This window comes from Astyanax mexicanus, unplaced genomic scaffold (assembly GCF_023375975.1).
Source record: "Astyanax mexicanus isolate ESR-SI-001 unplaced genomic scaffold, AstMex3_surface scaffold_43, whole genome shotgun sequence".
NCBI lineage: Eukaryota > Metazoa > Chordata > Actinopteri > Characiformes > Acestrorhamphidae > Astyanax > Astyanax mexicanus.
In genome coordinates, this window is record NW_026040053.1 from 866,815 (window position 1) to 880,955 (window position 14,141).

A 14,141-nucleotide genomic window follows, 5' to 3' on the forward strand; every position below is an offset into this window, starting at 1 on the left:
ACTATACACTACACTACACTACACTACACTCTACACTATACTATACTCTACACTACACTCTACTACACTACACTACACTCTACTCTACACTATACTCTACACTACACTACACTCTACTTCACTACACTCTACACTATACTATACTCTACACTACACTACACTCTACTACACTACACTCTACTCTACTACACTACACTCTACTCTACTACACTACACTCTACTACACTACACTACACTCTACTCTACACTATACTCTACACTACACTCTACTACACTATACTATACTCTACACTACACTACACTACACTCTACTACACTACACTCTACTCTACTACACACACTACACTACACTACACTACACTCTACTATACACTACACTACACTCTACACTATACTATACTCTACACTACACTACACTCTACTACACTACACTACACTCTACTCTACACTATACTCTACACTACACTACACTCTACTACACTACACTCTACACTATACTATACACTACACTACACTACACTCTACACTATACTCTACACTACACTCTACACTATACTCTACACTACACTCTACTCTACTACACACACTACACTACACTACACTCTACTCTACTACACACACTACACTACACTACACTCTACTCTACTACACACACTACACTCTACACTATACTCTACACTACACTCTACTACACACACTACACTACACTACACTCTACTCTACTACACACACTACACTACACTCTACACTATACTCTACACTACACTACACTCTACTACACTACACTTTACTCTACTACACTACACTCTACTCTACTACACACACTACACTACACTCTACACTATACTCTACACTACACTCTACACTATACTCTACACTACACTATACACTACACTACACTCTACTCTACTACACACACTACACTACACTCTACACTATACTCTACACTACACTCTACTACACTACACTTTACTCTACACTACACTCTACACTATACTCTACACTACACTCTACTCTACTACACACACTACACTACACTACACTCTACTCTACTACACACACTACACTACACTACACTCTACTCTACTACACACACTACACTCTACACTATACTCTACACTACACTCTACACTATACTCTACACTACACTCTACTACACACACTACACTACACTCTACACTACACTCTACACTACACTCTACACTACACTCTACACTACACTCTACTCTACTACACACACTACACTACACTCTACACTATACTCTACACTACACTACACTCTACTACACTACACTCTACACTATACTCTACACTACACTACACTCTACACTACACTCTACACTACACTCTACACTACACTACACTCTACTACACTACACTCTACTACACACACTACACTACACTCTACACTATACTCTACACTATACTCTACACTATACTCTACACTACACTATACACTACACTACACTACTCTACTACACACACTACACTACACTCTACTCTACTACACACACTACACTCTACACTATACTCTACACTACACTACACTCTACTACACTACACTACACTATACTCTACTGCACACACTACACTCTACACTATACTCTACACTACACTCTACACTACACTACACACTACACTCTACACTATACTCTACACTACACTACACTCTACTACACTACACTTCACTCTACTACACACACTACACTACACTCTACACTATACTCTACACTACACTCTACACTACACTCTACACTACACTACACTCTACTACACTACACTCTATTACACTACACTCTATTACACTACACTCTATTACACTACACACACTACACTACACTCTACACTATACTACACTATACTCTACACTACACTCTACTACACACACTACACTACACTACACTACACACTATACTCTACACTACACTACACACTATACTCTACACTACACTCTACTACACTACACTCTACTCTACTACACACACTACACTCTACTACACTACACTCTACTCTACTACACACACTACACTACACTCTACACTACACTCTACACTACACTACACTCTACTACACTACACTACACTCTACTACACACACTACACTATACTCTACACTACACTCTACTACACACACTACACTCTACACTATACTCTACACTATACTCTACACTACACTACACTCTACTACACTACACTCTACACTATACTCTACACTACACTCTACTACACTACACTACACTCTACTACACACACTACACTACACTCTACACTACACTCTACTCTACACACTACACTACACTCTACACTATACTCTACACTACACTACTACACTACACTACACTCTACTCTACTACACACACTACACTCTACACTATACTCTACAGTACACTACACTCTACTACACTACACTACACTCTACTACACACACTACACTACACTCTACACGATACTCTACACTACACTCTACTACACTACACTATACTCCACACACTACACTACACTCTACACTATACTACTCTACACTACACTCTGCTCTACACTACACTGTACTGTACACTATACTATACTCTACACTACACTATACTGTACACTATACTATACTCTACACTACAACACTACACTACTCTACACTACACTCTACACTACACTACTCTACACTACACTCTACACTACACTACACTCTGCTCTACACTACACTATACTGTACACTATACTATACTCTACTCTACACTATACTCTGCTCTACACTACACTCTACACTACACTATACTCTGCTCTGCTCTACTCTACTGTGTGTGTGTATATTGTGTGTGTAGAGTGTGTGTGTATAGAGTGTGTGTGTGTGTGTGTATTGTGTGTGTGTGTGTACAGTAGGGATGCAGTGGTTCTCAGTATTTTATGGATCTGTTCTGTTTGATAGATTGTTAGATGGATGGTGATATTTTGGTGATTTTTCGGTGCTGCAGTATCAGAGGAGTGATCGCTCTGAGTGAAGCACAGCCCCGCAGTACAGAGGTCTGTAGGAGAGCAGACTCCCCGTCCTCCTTCCCCCGCCCTGCTCCTCCCTCTCCACCCCAAAACCCCGCCCACCCGCTGTTCTTTACTTTTAACAGAAGATAAAACTCTTTAATTTCAGTTTGCTAATTCCCTGTTAAGAAAATAACAGCGCTCTCTGGTTCTGGTGATAAAACTGTAATGTTTTATTCGTGGTTGCTGATTGGATACGTTCTGTGTATTCTGTCTACTGAGAGATAATCAGGACTGCTCAGGACTCGGGGGACACAGGTTAGAGCAGTAGGAGAGGCAGAGAACGAGCGAGAGGAGAAATACAGCAATTATAGTATTATAGAGGGAGCGCCGTGGTTGCCTGTGCCCGGCGTGAGGGAGCGCCGTGGTTGCCTGTGCCCGGCGTGAGGGAGCGCTGCGGTTGGCTGTGCCCGGCGTGAGGGAGAGCTGTGGTTGGCTGTGCCCGGCGTGAGGGAGAGCTGTGGTTGACTGTGCCCGGCTCGAGGGAGCGCTGCGGTTGACTGTGCCCGGCGTGAGGGAGAGCTGTGGTTGGCTGTGCCCGGCGTGAGGGAGAGCTGTGGTTGGCTGTGCCCGGCGTGAGGGAGAGCTGTGGTTGGCTGTGCCCGGCGTGAAGGAGCGGCGCGGTTGGCTGTGCCCGGCGTGAAGGAGCGCTGCGGTTGGCTGTGCCCGGCGTGAGGGAGCGCTGCGGTTGGCTGTGCCCGGCGTGAGGGAGCGCCGCGGTTGGCTGTGCCCGGCGTGAGGGAGCGCCGCGGTTGGCTGTGCCCGGCGTGAGGGAGCGCCGCGGTTGGCTGTGCCCGGCGTGAGGGAGCGCTGCGGTTGGCTGTGCCCGGCGTGAGGGAGCGCTGTGGTTGGCTGTGCCCGGCGTGAGGGAGCGCCGCGGTTGGCTGTGCCTGCCGTGAGGGAGCGCTGTGGTTGGCTGTGCCCGGCGTGAGGGAGCGCTGCGGTTGGCTGTGCCCGGCGTGAGGGAGCGCTGCGGTTGGCTTCAGGGTTGAGTTTCAGTCAGCAGATGAAGCACAGTGTGATATCATATTTTTTTTAAAGCTCACCTTCCGCGAAAATCCGATTTTTCTTGTTTTTTGTGGAATACAGTAGGTCTCTCCGAGTTGAATGTGTACACCTGCACATTAAACTGTTTTGCAGCCCCCATTGTCTGCAGGAGCTAAGCAAAGAAATCCCCCCTCCCCCCCTCCGAAAAACGGGTGAATTTTGAATTATCTTTCTGCCTACGTAGGCAGAAACTCACAGACCAGCCCACCTTGGCTCGAGAAACTCCCAGAGGCGGAGCTGAAGCGACGCAACATCACCGCTCATCAGTTAGGAGGTGGGAGGCAGTGAGCGGCAGAGCGGCGGAGGGGCGTCGCAGTGCTCCTAGCCAATCAGAGGAGAGATATTTGCATGCTGTTTGCATGTATGAATATTCATGAGCAAAGCTGGAATCCGGTCATTTTGGACACACCCCTAAAACAGTCCATTAAAAAAGAGCTATACAGAGACACCTGAGCACTTTTTTTTTACAAAAACGGCTCACATGTCATTCATTCATACTAGAGACCACAACTAGACATTTTAAAATGAAAGAAAAAACGACGGAAGGTGAGCTTTAAATATGTGACTGGTTGACAGTATTCGATGGTTGAGTTAACTGAATGAAAGCGCAGTGAAAGTTCTACTAAATTCTAATTACCAGCTGTTCCCTTCTGCCTTTAAAACACTGATGATCGTTCTTACCCTCCTCCTTCCCCACCGCCTCCAGATTGGTCTCGTTTGGTTGACTCCGCCCCTGTCTCTGTATCCAACGTACGACAGGATCTGCAGAGCCCAGCTGTATGCAGTCCTGGTCCGATGACGGGCTCTACGCCACAGACTCTACTGGAAGAGACTGTTTCTAGATCTCCTCTCTATAATACCAGTAAATAGTTCAACTAACAACATTCCTTCTGGAGTCGTAAAAGTAGAAATAATATTCCTGTTTACATTTCATATTACTGCACTTTATTTAAATTAGCCTGTTTTTGATTAAAGTAAGAATAAGTGTGATTTTAATTCATCTGATGCTTTTTTCTGTTGATTTTTGGCTCTGTGAGAGAGCAGGAGCTCTGTGTTGATTTAAAACAGAAAGGGGTGAAACTGTGCTGCACGGAGCTAAATAATATTAATATATCAAAACCCAACCCAAACCCAAGAACCGCTGCATCCCTAGTGTAGTGTAGTGTAGTGTAGTGTAGTGTAGTGTAGTGTAGTGTGTAGTGTAGTGTGTAGTGTAGTGTAGTGTAGTGTAGTGTAGTGTAGTGTGTAGTGTAGTGTGTAGTGTAGTGTAGTGTAGTGTAGTGTAGTGTAGTGTGTGTAGTGTAGTGTGTAGTGTAGTGTAGTGTGTGTAGTGTAGTGTGTGTAGTGTAGTGTGTAGTGTAGTGTAGTGTAGTGTAGTGTAGTGTGTGTAGTGTAGTGTAGTGTAGTGTAGTGTAGTGTAGTGTAGTGTAGTGTGTGTAGTGTAGTGTGTAGTGTAGTGTAGTGTGTGTAGTGTAGTGTGTAGTGTAGTGTAGTGTAGTGTAGTGTAGTGTAGTGTAGTGTAGTGTAGTGTAGTGTAGTGTGTAGTGTAGTGTAGTGTAGTGTGTGTAGTGTAGTGTAGTGTGTGTAGTGTAGTGTAGTGTAGTGTGTAGTGTAGTGTGTGTAGTGTAGTGTAGTGTAGTGTGTAGTGTAGTGTAGTGTAGTGTGTAGTGTGTAGTGTAGTGTAGTGTGTAGTGTAGTGTAGTGTAGTGTAGTGTGTAGTGTAGTGTAGTGTAGTGTAGTGTAGTGTGTGTGTAGTGTAGTGTAGTGTAGTGTGTAGTGTAGTGTGTGTAGTGTAGTGTAGTGTGTAGTGTAGTGTGTAGTGTAGTGTAGTGTGTAGTGTAGTGTAGTGTGTAGTGTAGTGTAGTGTAGTGTAGTGTAGTGTAGTGTGTAGTGTAGTGTGTGTAGTGTAGTGTGTGTAGTGTAGTGTGTGTAGTGTAGTGTGTGTAGTGTAGTGTAGTGTAGTGTAGTGTGTAGTGTAGTGTGTGTAGTGTGTGTAGTGTAGTGTGTGTAGTGTAGTGTAGTGTAGTGTGTAGTGTAGTGTAGTGTAGTGTGTAGTGTAGTGTAGTGTAGTGTGTAGTGTAGTGTAGTGTGTAGTGTAGTGTGTAGTGTGTGTAGTGTAGTGTAGTGTAGTGTAGTGTAGTGTGTAGTGTGTGTAGTGTAGTGTGTGTAGTGTAGTGTGTGTAGTGTGTAGTGTAGTGTGTAGTGTAGTGTAGTGTAGTGTAGTGTAGTGTAGTGTAGTGTGTAGTGTAGTGTAGTGTGTGTAGTGTAGTGTGTGTAGTGTAGTGTGTGTAGTGTAGTGTAGTGTAGTGTGTAGTGTAGTGTAGTGTAGTGTGTGTAGTGTAGTGTGTGTAGTGTAGTGTGTGTAGTGTAGTGTAGTGTAGTGTAGTGTGTAGTGTAGTGTGTGTAGTGTAGTGTGTAGTGTAGTGTGTGTAGTGTAGTGTAGTGTGTAGTGTGTAGTGTAGTGTGTAGTGTAGTGTAGTGTAGTGTAGTGTAGTGTGTAGTGTAGTGTAGTGTAGTGTAGTGTGTAGTGTAGTGTAGTGTAGTGTGTAGTGTAGTGTAGTGTAGTGTGTGTGTAGTGTAGTGTAGTGTAGTGTAGTGTAGTGTAGTGTAGTGTAGTGTGTGTGTGTAGTGTAGTGTAGTGTAGTGTGTGTGTAGGTGTGTTAGTGTAGTGTAGTGTAGTGTAGTGTAGTGTAGTGTAGTGTGTAGTGTAGTGTGTGTGTGTGTAGTGTAGTGTTGTAGTGTGTGTAGTGTAGTGTAGTGTGTGGTGTGTGTAGTGTAGTGTTGTGTAGTGTAGTGTGTGTAGTGTAGTGTAGTGTAGTGTAGTGTAGTGTAGTGTGTAGTGTAGTGTGTGGTGTGTGTAGTGTTGTGTGTGTGTGTAGTGTGTGTAGTGTTGTGTGTGTAGTGTAGTGTGTAGTGTGTGTAGTGTAGTGTAGTGTGGTAGTGTAGTGTTGTGTAGTGTGTGTGTGTGTGTAGTGTAGTGTGTGTGTGTTGTGTAGTGTGTGGTGTGTGTGTGTGTGTAGTGTTGTGTGTGTGTGTGTGTGTGTGTGTGTGTGTAGTGTGTGTTGTGTAGTGTGTAGTGTAGTGTTGTGTGTGTAGTGTAGTGTTGTGTAGTGTAGTGTGTGTGTGTAGTGTAGTGTGTGTAGTGTGTGTGTAGTGTGTGTGTGTAGTGTGTGAGTGTAGTGTAGTGTAGTGTTGTAGTGTAGTGTGTGTGGTAGTGTAGTGTGGTGTAGGTGTAGTGTGTGTGTGTAGTGTGTGTGTGGGTGTGTGTGTAGTGTAGTGTGTTGTGTAGTGTTGTGTTTGGTGTGTGTGGGTGTGGTGTGTGGGTGTGTGTGTGTGGTAGTGTGGTGTAGTGTTGTGTGTAGTGTGTGTGTGTGTGTGTGTAGTGGTGTGTAGTGTGTGGTGTAGTGTGGGTGTGTGTGGTGGTAGTGTGTGTGTGTGTGTGGTGTAGTGTGTGTGTGTGTGTGTTGGTTGTGTGTGTGTAGTGTTGTGTGTGTGTAGTGGTGTGTGTGTGTTGTGTGTGTGTGTGTAGTGTGTGTAGTGTAGTGTGTGTTGTGTTGTGTAGTGGTTGTGTAGTGTGTTGTGGTGTGTGTGTGTGTGTGTGTAGTGTGTGTAGTGTGTGTGTGTAGTGTGTGTAGTGTGTGTGTGTGTAGTGTGTAGGTGTGTGTAGTGTAGTGTGTGTGTGTGGTGTAGTGTTGTGTAGTGTGTGTGTAGTGTAGTGTGTGTAGTGTGTGTGTAGTGTAGTGTAGTGTGTGTAGGTGTGTGTGTTGTGGTGGTAGTGTGTGGTGTGTTGTGGGTTGTGTAGTGTGTGTGTGTAGTGTGTGGGTGTGTGTGTGTGTAGTGTGTTGGTGTGGTGTGTAGTGTTGTGTAGTGTGTGTGGTGTGTTGGTGTTGTGTGTGTGTGTGTGGGTTGTGTGTGTGTGTAGTGTGTGTGTGTGTGTGTGTTGTGTGTGTTGTGTGTGTTGTGTTGTGTGGTGTGTGTTGTGTAGTGTGTGTAGTGTAGTGTAGTGTGTGTGTGGTGTGTGGTGTGTTGTGTTGGTGTAGTGTGTTGTGGTTGTGTGTAGTGTGTGTGTGTGTGTGTGTAGTGTGTGGTGTTGTGTGTAGTGTGGTTGTAGTGTTGTGTAGTGTAGTGGTGTGTGTGGTGTGTGTTGGTGTAGTGTGTGTGTGTGTGTGTGTAGTGTAGTGTGTGTGTGTGGAGTGTAGTGTGTGTGTGGTGTGTGTTGGGTGTGTGTGTGTGTTGTGTGTGGTGGTGTGTGTAGTGTGTGTGTGTGGGTGTGTTGGGTTGTGTGTGTGTGTGTGTGGTGGGTGTGTAGTGTGTGTGTGTGTGTGTGTAGTGGTAGTGTGTGTGTGTAGTGTAGTGTAGTGTAGTGGTGGTGTAGTGTAGTGTGTGTAGTGGGTGTGTGTAGTGTGTGTGTGGTGTGTGTTGTAGTGTGTGTGTGTTGGTAGTGTAGTGTGTGTAGTGTGTTGTGTGTGTAGGGTGTGTGTTGTGTGTGTGTAGTGTGTGTTGGTGTGTGGTGTGTGTGTGTGTGTTGTGTGTGTAGTGTGTGGTAGGTGTGGTGTAGGTGGGTGTGTTGTGTGTGTGTGTGGTGTGGTGTGTTGTGTGTGGTAGTGTAGTGTGTTGTGTTGTGTAGTGTAGTGTAGGTGTGTTGTGTGTTGTGTAGGTGTGTGTGTAGTGTGTGTGTGTGTGTGGTGTAGTGTGTGTGTGTGTAGTGTGTGTGTGTGTGTGTGTGTGTTGTGTAGTGTGTGTGTGTGTGTTGTGTGTGTTGTGTTGTAGTGTGGTGTGTGTGTTGGTGTGTGTGGTGTTGGTGTGTTGGGTGGTGTGTGTGTGTGTGTGTGTGGTAGTGTGGTGTGGTGTGTGTGTGTGTGTGTGAGTGGTGTGTTGTGTAGTGTAGTGGTGTGTGTGTGTGTGGTGTGTGTGTGTAGTGTGGTGTTGTGTTGTGTAGTGGTGTGTGTGTGTGTAGGGTGTGTGTGTGTGGTTGTGTGGTGTGTGTGGGTTGTGTTGGTGGGTTGTGTGGTGTGTGTTGGGTGTGGGTGTGTGGTGTGGTGTGTGGGTGGTGGTGGTGTGTGTTGTGGTGTGGTGTGTGTGTGTGGTGTGTGTAGTGTGGTGTGTGTAGTGTAGTGTGTGTGTGGGTGTGGTGTGTTGGTGTAGTGTTGTGTAGTGTGTGTAGTGTGTGTGTGTGTGTTGTGTAGTGTTGTGTGTGTGTGTGGTGTGTGTGTGTGTGGTGTGTGTGTGTTGGGTAGTGTGTGTGGTGTGTGTGGTGTGTGTGTGTGTGTGTGTAGTGGTGGGTGTGTGTTGTGTTGTGTGTGTGTGTAGTGTGTGTTGGTGTGTGTTGGTGTTGTGTGTGTGGTGTGTGTGTGTGGGGTGTGTGTAGTGGGTGTAGTGTGGTGTGGTAGTGTGTGGTGGTGTGTGTGTGTGTGTGTGTGGTGTGTGTGTGTGGTGTGGTGTGTGTGTTGTGTTGTGTGGTAGTGTGGTGTGTGTGTGTAGTGTGTGTGTGTTGTGGTGTAGTGTAGTGTGTGTGTGTGTAGTGTGTGTGGGTGTAGTGTGTGGGTGGTGTGTAGTGTGTGTGTAGTGTGTGTGTGTGTGTAGTGTAGTGTGTGTGTGTGTGTAGTGTTGTGTGTTGTGTAGTGTGTGTGTGTGTGTGTGTGGTGTAGTGTGTGTGTGTGTGGTTGTGTTGTGTGTAGTGTGTGTGTGTGTGTAGTGTAGTGTGTGTTGGTGTGTGTGTGTGTGTTGTGTAGTGTAGTGTAGTGTGTGTGTGTAGTGTGTGGTGTAGTGTGTGTGTGTAGTGTTGTGTGTGTGGTGTTGTGTGTGTAGTGTTGTGTAGTGTAGTGTTGTGGTGTAGTGTGTGTGTAGTGTAGTGTAGTGTGTGTTGTGTAGTGTGTGTAGTGTGTGTGTGTGTGTAGTGTGTGTAGTGTGTGGTGTGTGTAGTGTGTGTGTGTAGTGTAGTGTAGTGTGTGTAGTGTGTGTGTGTGTAGTGTGTGTGTGTAGTGTAGTGTGTGTGGTAGTGTGTGTGTGTGTAGTGGTGTGTAGTGTAGTGTGTGTAGTGTAGTGTGTGTGTGTGTGTGTGGTGTAGTGTGTGTGGTAGTGTAGTGTGTGTAGTGTAGTGTAGTGTGTGTTGGTGTGTAGTGTAGTGTGTGTGTGTGTAGTGTGTGTGTGTGTGGTGTGTGTGTAGTGTAGTGTGTGTGTGTGTTGTGTAGTGTGTGTGTTGTGTGTGTAGTGTGTGTTGTGTAGTGTGTGTGTAGTGTGTGTGTTGTGTAGTGTGTGGTGTAGTGTAGTGTGTGTGTGTGTGTAGTGTGTGTAGGTGTGTAGTGTAGTGTGTGTAGTGTTGTGTAGTGTAGTGTGTGTGTGTGTGTGTGTAGTGTAGTGTAGTGTGTGTAGTGTGTGTAGTGTAGTGTGTGTGTGTGTGTTGTGGTGTGTGTAGTGTGGTGTGTAGTGTAGTGTGTGTGTGTGTGTGTGTAGTGTAGTGTGTGTAGTGTAGTGTGTGTGTGTGTGTGTAGTGTAGTGTGTGTGTGTGTGTGTGTGTAGTGTGTGTGTGTAGTGGGTGTAGTGTGTGTGTGGTGTGTGTGTGTGTGTGGTGTAGTGTAGTGTGTGTGTGTAGTGGTGTGTAGTGTGTGTGTAGTGTGTGTGTGTAGTGTGTGTAGTGTGTGTAGTGTGTGTGTGTGTGTAGTGTGTGTGTGTGTGTGTGTGTGTGGTGTGTAGTGTAGTGTGTGTAGTGTGTGTAGTGTAGTGTGTGTGTGTGTAGGGTGTAGTGGGTGTGTGTGTGTAGTGTGTGTGTGTAGTGTGTGTAGTGTAGTGTGTGTAGTGTGTGTAGTGTGTGTAGTGTAGTGTGTGTGTGTGTAGTGTAGTGTGTGTAGTGTTGTGTTAGTGTAGTGTGTGTGTGTGGTGTGTGTGTGTAGTGTGTGTGTGTAGTGTAGTGTGTGTGTGTAGTGTGTGTAGTGTGTGTGTTGTGTGTGTGTAGTGTGTGTGTAGTGTAGTGTGTAGTGTAGTGTGTAGTGTAGTGTAGGGTGTGTAGTGTGTGTGTGTGTGTGTAGTGGGTGTGTGTAGTGTGTGTGTGTGTAGTGGGTGTGTGTGTGTGTGTGTGGTGTGTGTAGTGGGTGTGTGTGTTGTGTGTGTGTGTGGTGTGTGTGTAGTGTGTGTGGGTGTGTGTGTGGGTGTGTGGTGTGTGTGTGGGGTGGTGTGTGTGTGTGTGTGTGTGTGTGTGTGTGTGTGTGTGGTGTGTGTGTGGTGTGTGTGTGTGTGTGTGTGTGTTGTGTGTGTGTGTGTGTGTGTGTGTGTGTGTGTGTGTGTGTGTGTGTGGGTGTGTGTAGTGTGTGTGTGTGTGTTGTGTTGTGTGTGTAGTGTGTGTGTGTGGTTGTGTGTGTGTAGTGTGGTAGTGTAGTGTGTGTAGTGTGTGTGTGTGGTTGTGTGTGTGTATGTGTGTGGTGTGGGTGTGTGTGTGTGTGTGTGTGGGTGTGTGTGTAGTGTGTGTGGTGTGTGTAGTGTGTGTAGTGTGTGTGTAGTGTGTGTGTAGTGTGGTGGTGTGGTGTGTGTGTGTGTGTTGTGTGTGTGTAGTGTGTGTGTAGTGTGTGTGTAGTGTGTGTGTAGTGTGTGTGTAGTGTGTGTGTAGTGTGTGTTTGTGTGTGTGTGTGTGTGTGTGTAGTGTGTGGTTGTGTGTGTGTGTGTTGTGTGGTGTGTGTGTGTGTAGTGTGTGTGTGTGTGTGTGTGTGTGTGTGTGTGTGTGTGTGGGTGTAGTGTGTGTGTAGTGTGTGTGTAGTGTGTGTTGTGTGTGTAGTGTGTGTGTGTGTGTGTTGGTGTAGTGTGTGTGTAGTGTGTGTGTAGTGTGTGTGTAGTGTGTGTGTGTGTGTTGTGTGTGTAGTGTGTGTGTGTAGTGTGTGTGTGTGTGTGTGTGTGTGTAGTGTGTGTGTGTGTGTGTGTGTGTGGTGTAGTGTGTGTGTGTGTGTGTTGTGTGTAGTGTGTGTGTGTGTGTGTTGTGTGTGTGTTAGTGTGTGTTGTGTGTGTGTAGTGTGTGTGTAGTGTGTGTGTAGTGTGTGTGTAGTGTGTGTGTAGTGTGTTCTGTGTATACCTGCAGATCAGTGGTTCTCCTAAAGCTCCGCCCAGCTTGTGTAAAGCGTCACTGAAAGCAGATCTGAGCTGAGAGTAATCAGGTCTCTCAGTAGTGAAGACCAACCACCTGAGACAGGTAACTCTGTAACCCACCTACACACACACACACACACACACACACATTATACACACACACATTATACACACACACATTATACACACACACACACACATTATACACACACACACTACACACACTATACACTAAACTACACTACACACTACACACACACTCACACACACACTATACACTAAACTACACTACACTACACACACACACACACACACACACATTATACACACACTCATTATACACACACACCGTACACACACACACACCGTATACACACACACACACACCATACACAAACACACACACACCGTACACACACAAACACACACACATTTCTTTTTCCATTTCATTCAGTTTTTTATCTACAGACGCTGAAAATTTAAGTGAATATTAGTGAATATAAGTGTATATTATCGAATATAGGTGAATATTGGTGAATATTGGTGAATATTGGTGAATATTGGTGAATATTAGTGAATATAGGTGAATATTGGTGAATATAAGTGAATATTGGTGAATATTGGTGAATATTAGTGAATATTGGTGAATATTGGTGAATATTGGTGAATATTGGTGAATATTGGTGAATATTGGTGAATATTGGTGAATATTGGTGAATATAGGTGAATATTGGTGAATATAAGTGAATATTGGTGAATATTGGTGAATATTGGTGAATATTGGTGAATATTGGTGAATATTGGTGAATATTGGTGAATATTGGTGAATATTAGTGAATATTAGTGTTACAGAACTGCATAGATTCATTAGTCTCCACATACCTGATATTCTCCTCTTCTTAAAACAGGAACTCATCAGTCCGAGAACATCAGCCATATATCTGTTCACACAAACACACACTCTACATCACCTGCACATATATATCTATATAATTAATGTGGAATATATAATAATAATAATAATAATAATAATAATAATAATAATAATAATAATAATAATAATAATAATAATCTATAATAATAATAATAAAGTTTATATAAAGGTAAAGATGATGTTACTTCTCTTTCTCAGCGCAGATAACCGAGCCGCTCGGAGTGGCGTCGCTCCACGGCAGAGAACCCGTCATCCAGCACAGCAAACAGAACCCCAGAGACTGCAGATCACTGCGCCGAGACGGACCTGCGCACAATCACACACATCACTACTGACTCACTACTGACTCACTACTGACTCACTACTGACTCACTACTGACCAGCTACTGACCACCTGGATCTGTGAGCTGCATTTGATACTGGTTGGTTGGATGTTATTATCTCTGTTAGGTGTGATTATCTGTATTAGATGTGATGAGATGTGATTATCTGTATTAGATGAGATTAGATGTGATTATCTGTATTAGATGTGATGAGATGTGATTATCTGTATTAGATGAGATGAGATGTGATTATCTGTATTTGATGAGATTAGATGTGATTATCTGTATTAGATGTGATGAGATGTGATTACCCGCCCCCTTGTGTGAGTCCAGGCTGATGAAGTTGAGGTTTCCCTGGTGGGGGGTGCGGCTCCCCTCCCGGTACTCCACATGTTTCCCTCCCGGACAGAACCGGAACGCGTGACCAAACCCCGACAGGAACACCTGAACACACCCCGGAAATAATCCAGATTAAACTAGAATAATCCAGATTAAACTAGAATAATCCAGATTAAATCTGAGTAATAGAGTGAGTATGGGGGCGCTGACCCGCGAGGGGGCGCTGGTGCTGATGTAGACGTTTCCCGCGTGGAGATCCGCGTGAGCGTATTCATTCTCATGTATAAATTCCAGAGCGTCCAACTAAAACAAAACATCTAATAAACAAACAAATACAAACAAACAAACAAACAAACGTTCTGATCTGATAAAGAACACAGCGGCTCACCAGACGCAGCGCCA

At 44.8% G+C, this 14,141-nt stretch overlaps 2 protein-coding genes across 2 annotated transcripts in view; both read right to left on the reverse strand.

Moving 5' to 3' along the window:
- Nucleotides 1-14,141, reverse strand: part of vrk3 (VRK serine/threonine kinase 3) — a gene marked incomplete in the record, with an annotated part of 31,140 nt that overhangs the window by 1,670 nt on the left and 15,329 nt on the right. The window contains 6 exon segments of the mRNA XM_049473695.1: nucleotides 12,130-12,263; nucleotides 13,026-13,084; nucleotides 13,263-13,383; nucleotides 13,712-13,844; nucleotides 13,950-14,042; nucleotides 14,128-14,141. Coding sequence (XP_049329652.1) covers nucleotides 12,217-12,263; nucleotides 13,026-13,084; nucleotides 13,263-13,383; nucleotides 13,712-13,844; nucleotides 13,950-14,042; nucleotides 14,128-14,141 — 467 coding nt within the window.
- Nucleotides 367-4,958, reverse strand: LOC125795221 (uncharacterized protein C2orf16-like). Its single transcript, XM_049473666.1, has 3 exons — nucleotides 4,954-4,958; nucleotides 2,130-4,006; nucleotides 367-1,738 (listed from the first exon to the last, which is right to left on the reverse strand). Exons 1-2 carry the CDS (start codon nucleotides 4,956-4,958, stop codon nucleotides 3,343-3,345), a joined length of 669 nt encoding a protein of 222 aa, XP_049329623.1. The 3' UTR covers nucleotides 367-1,738; nucleotides 2,130-3,342.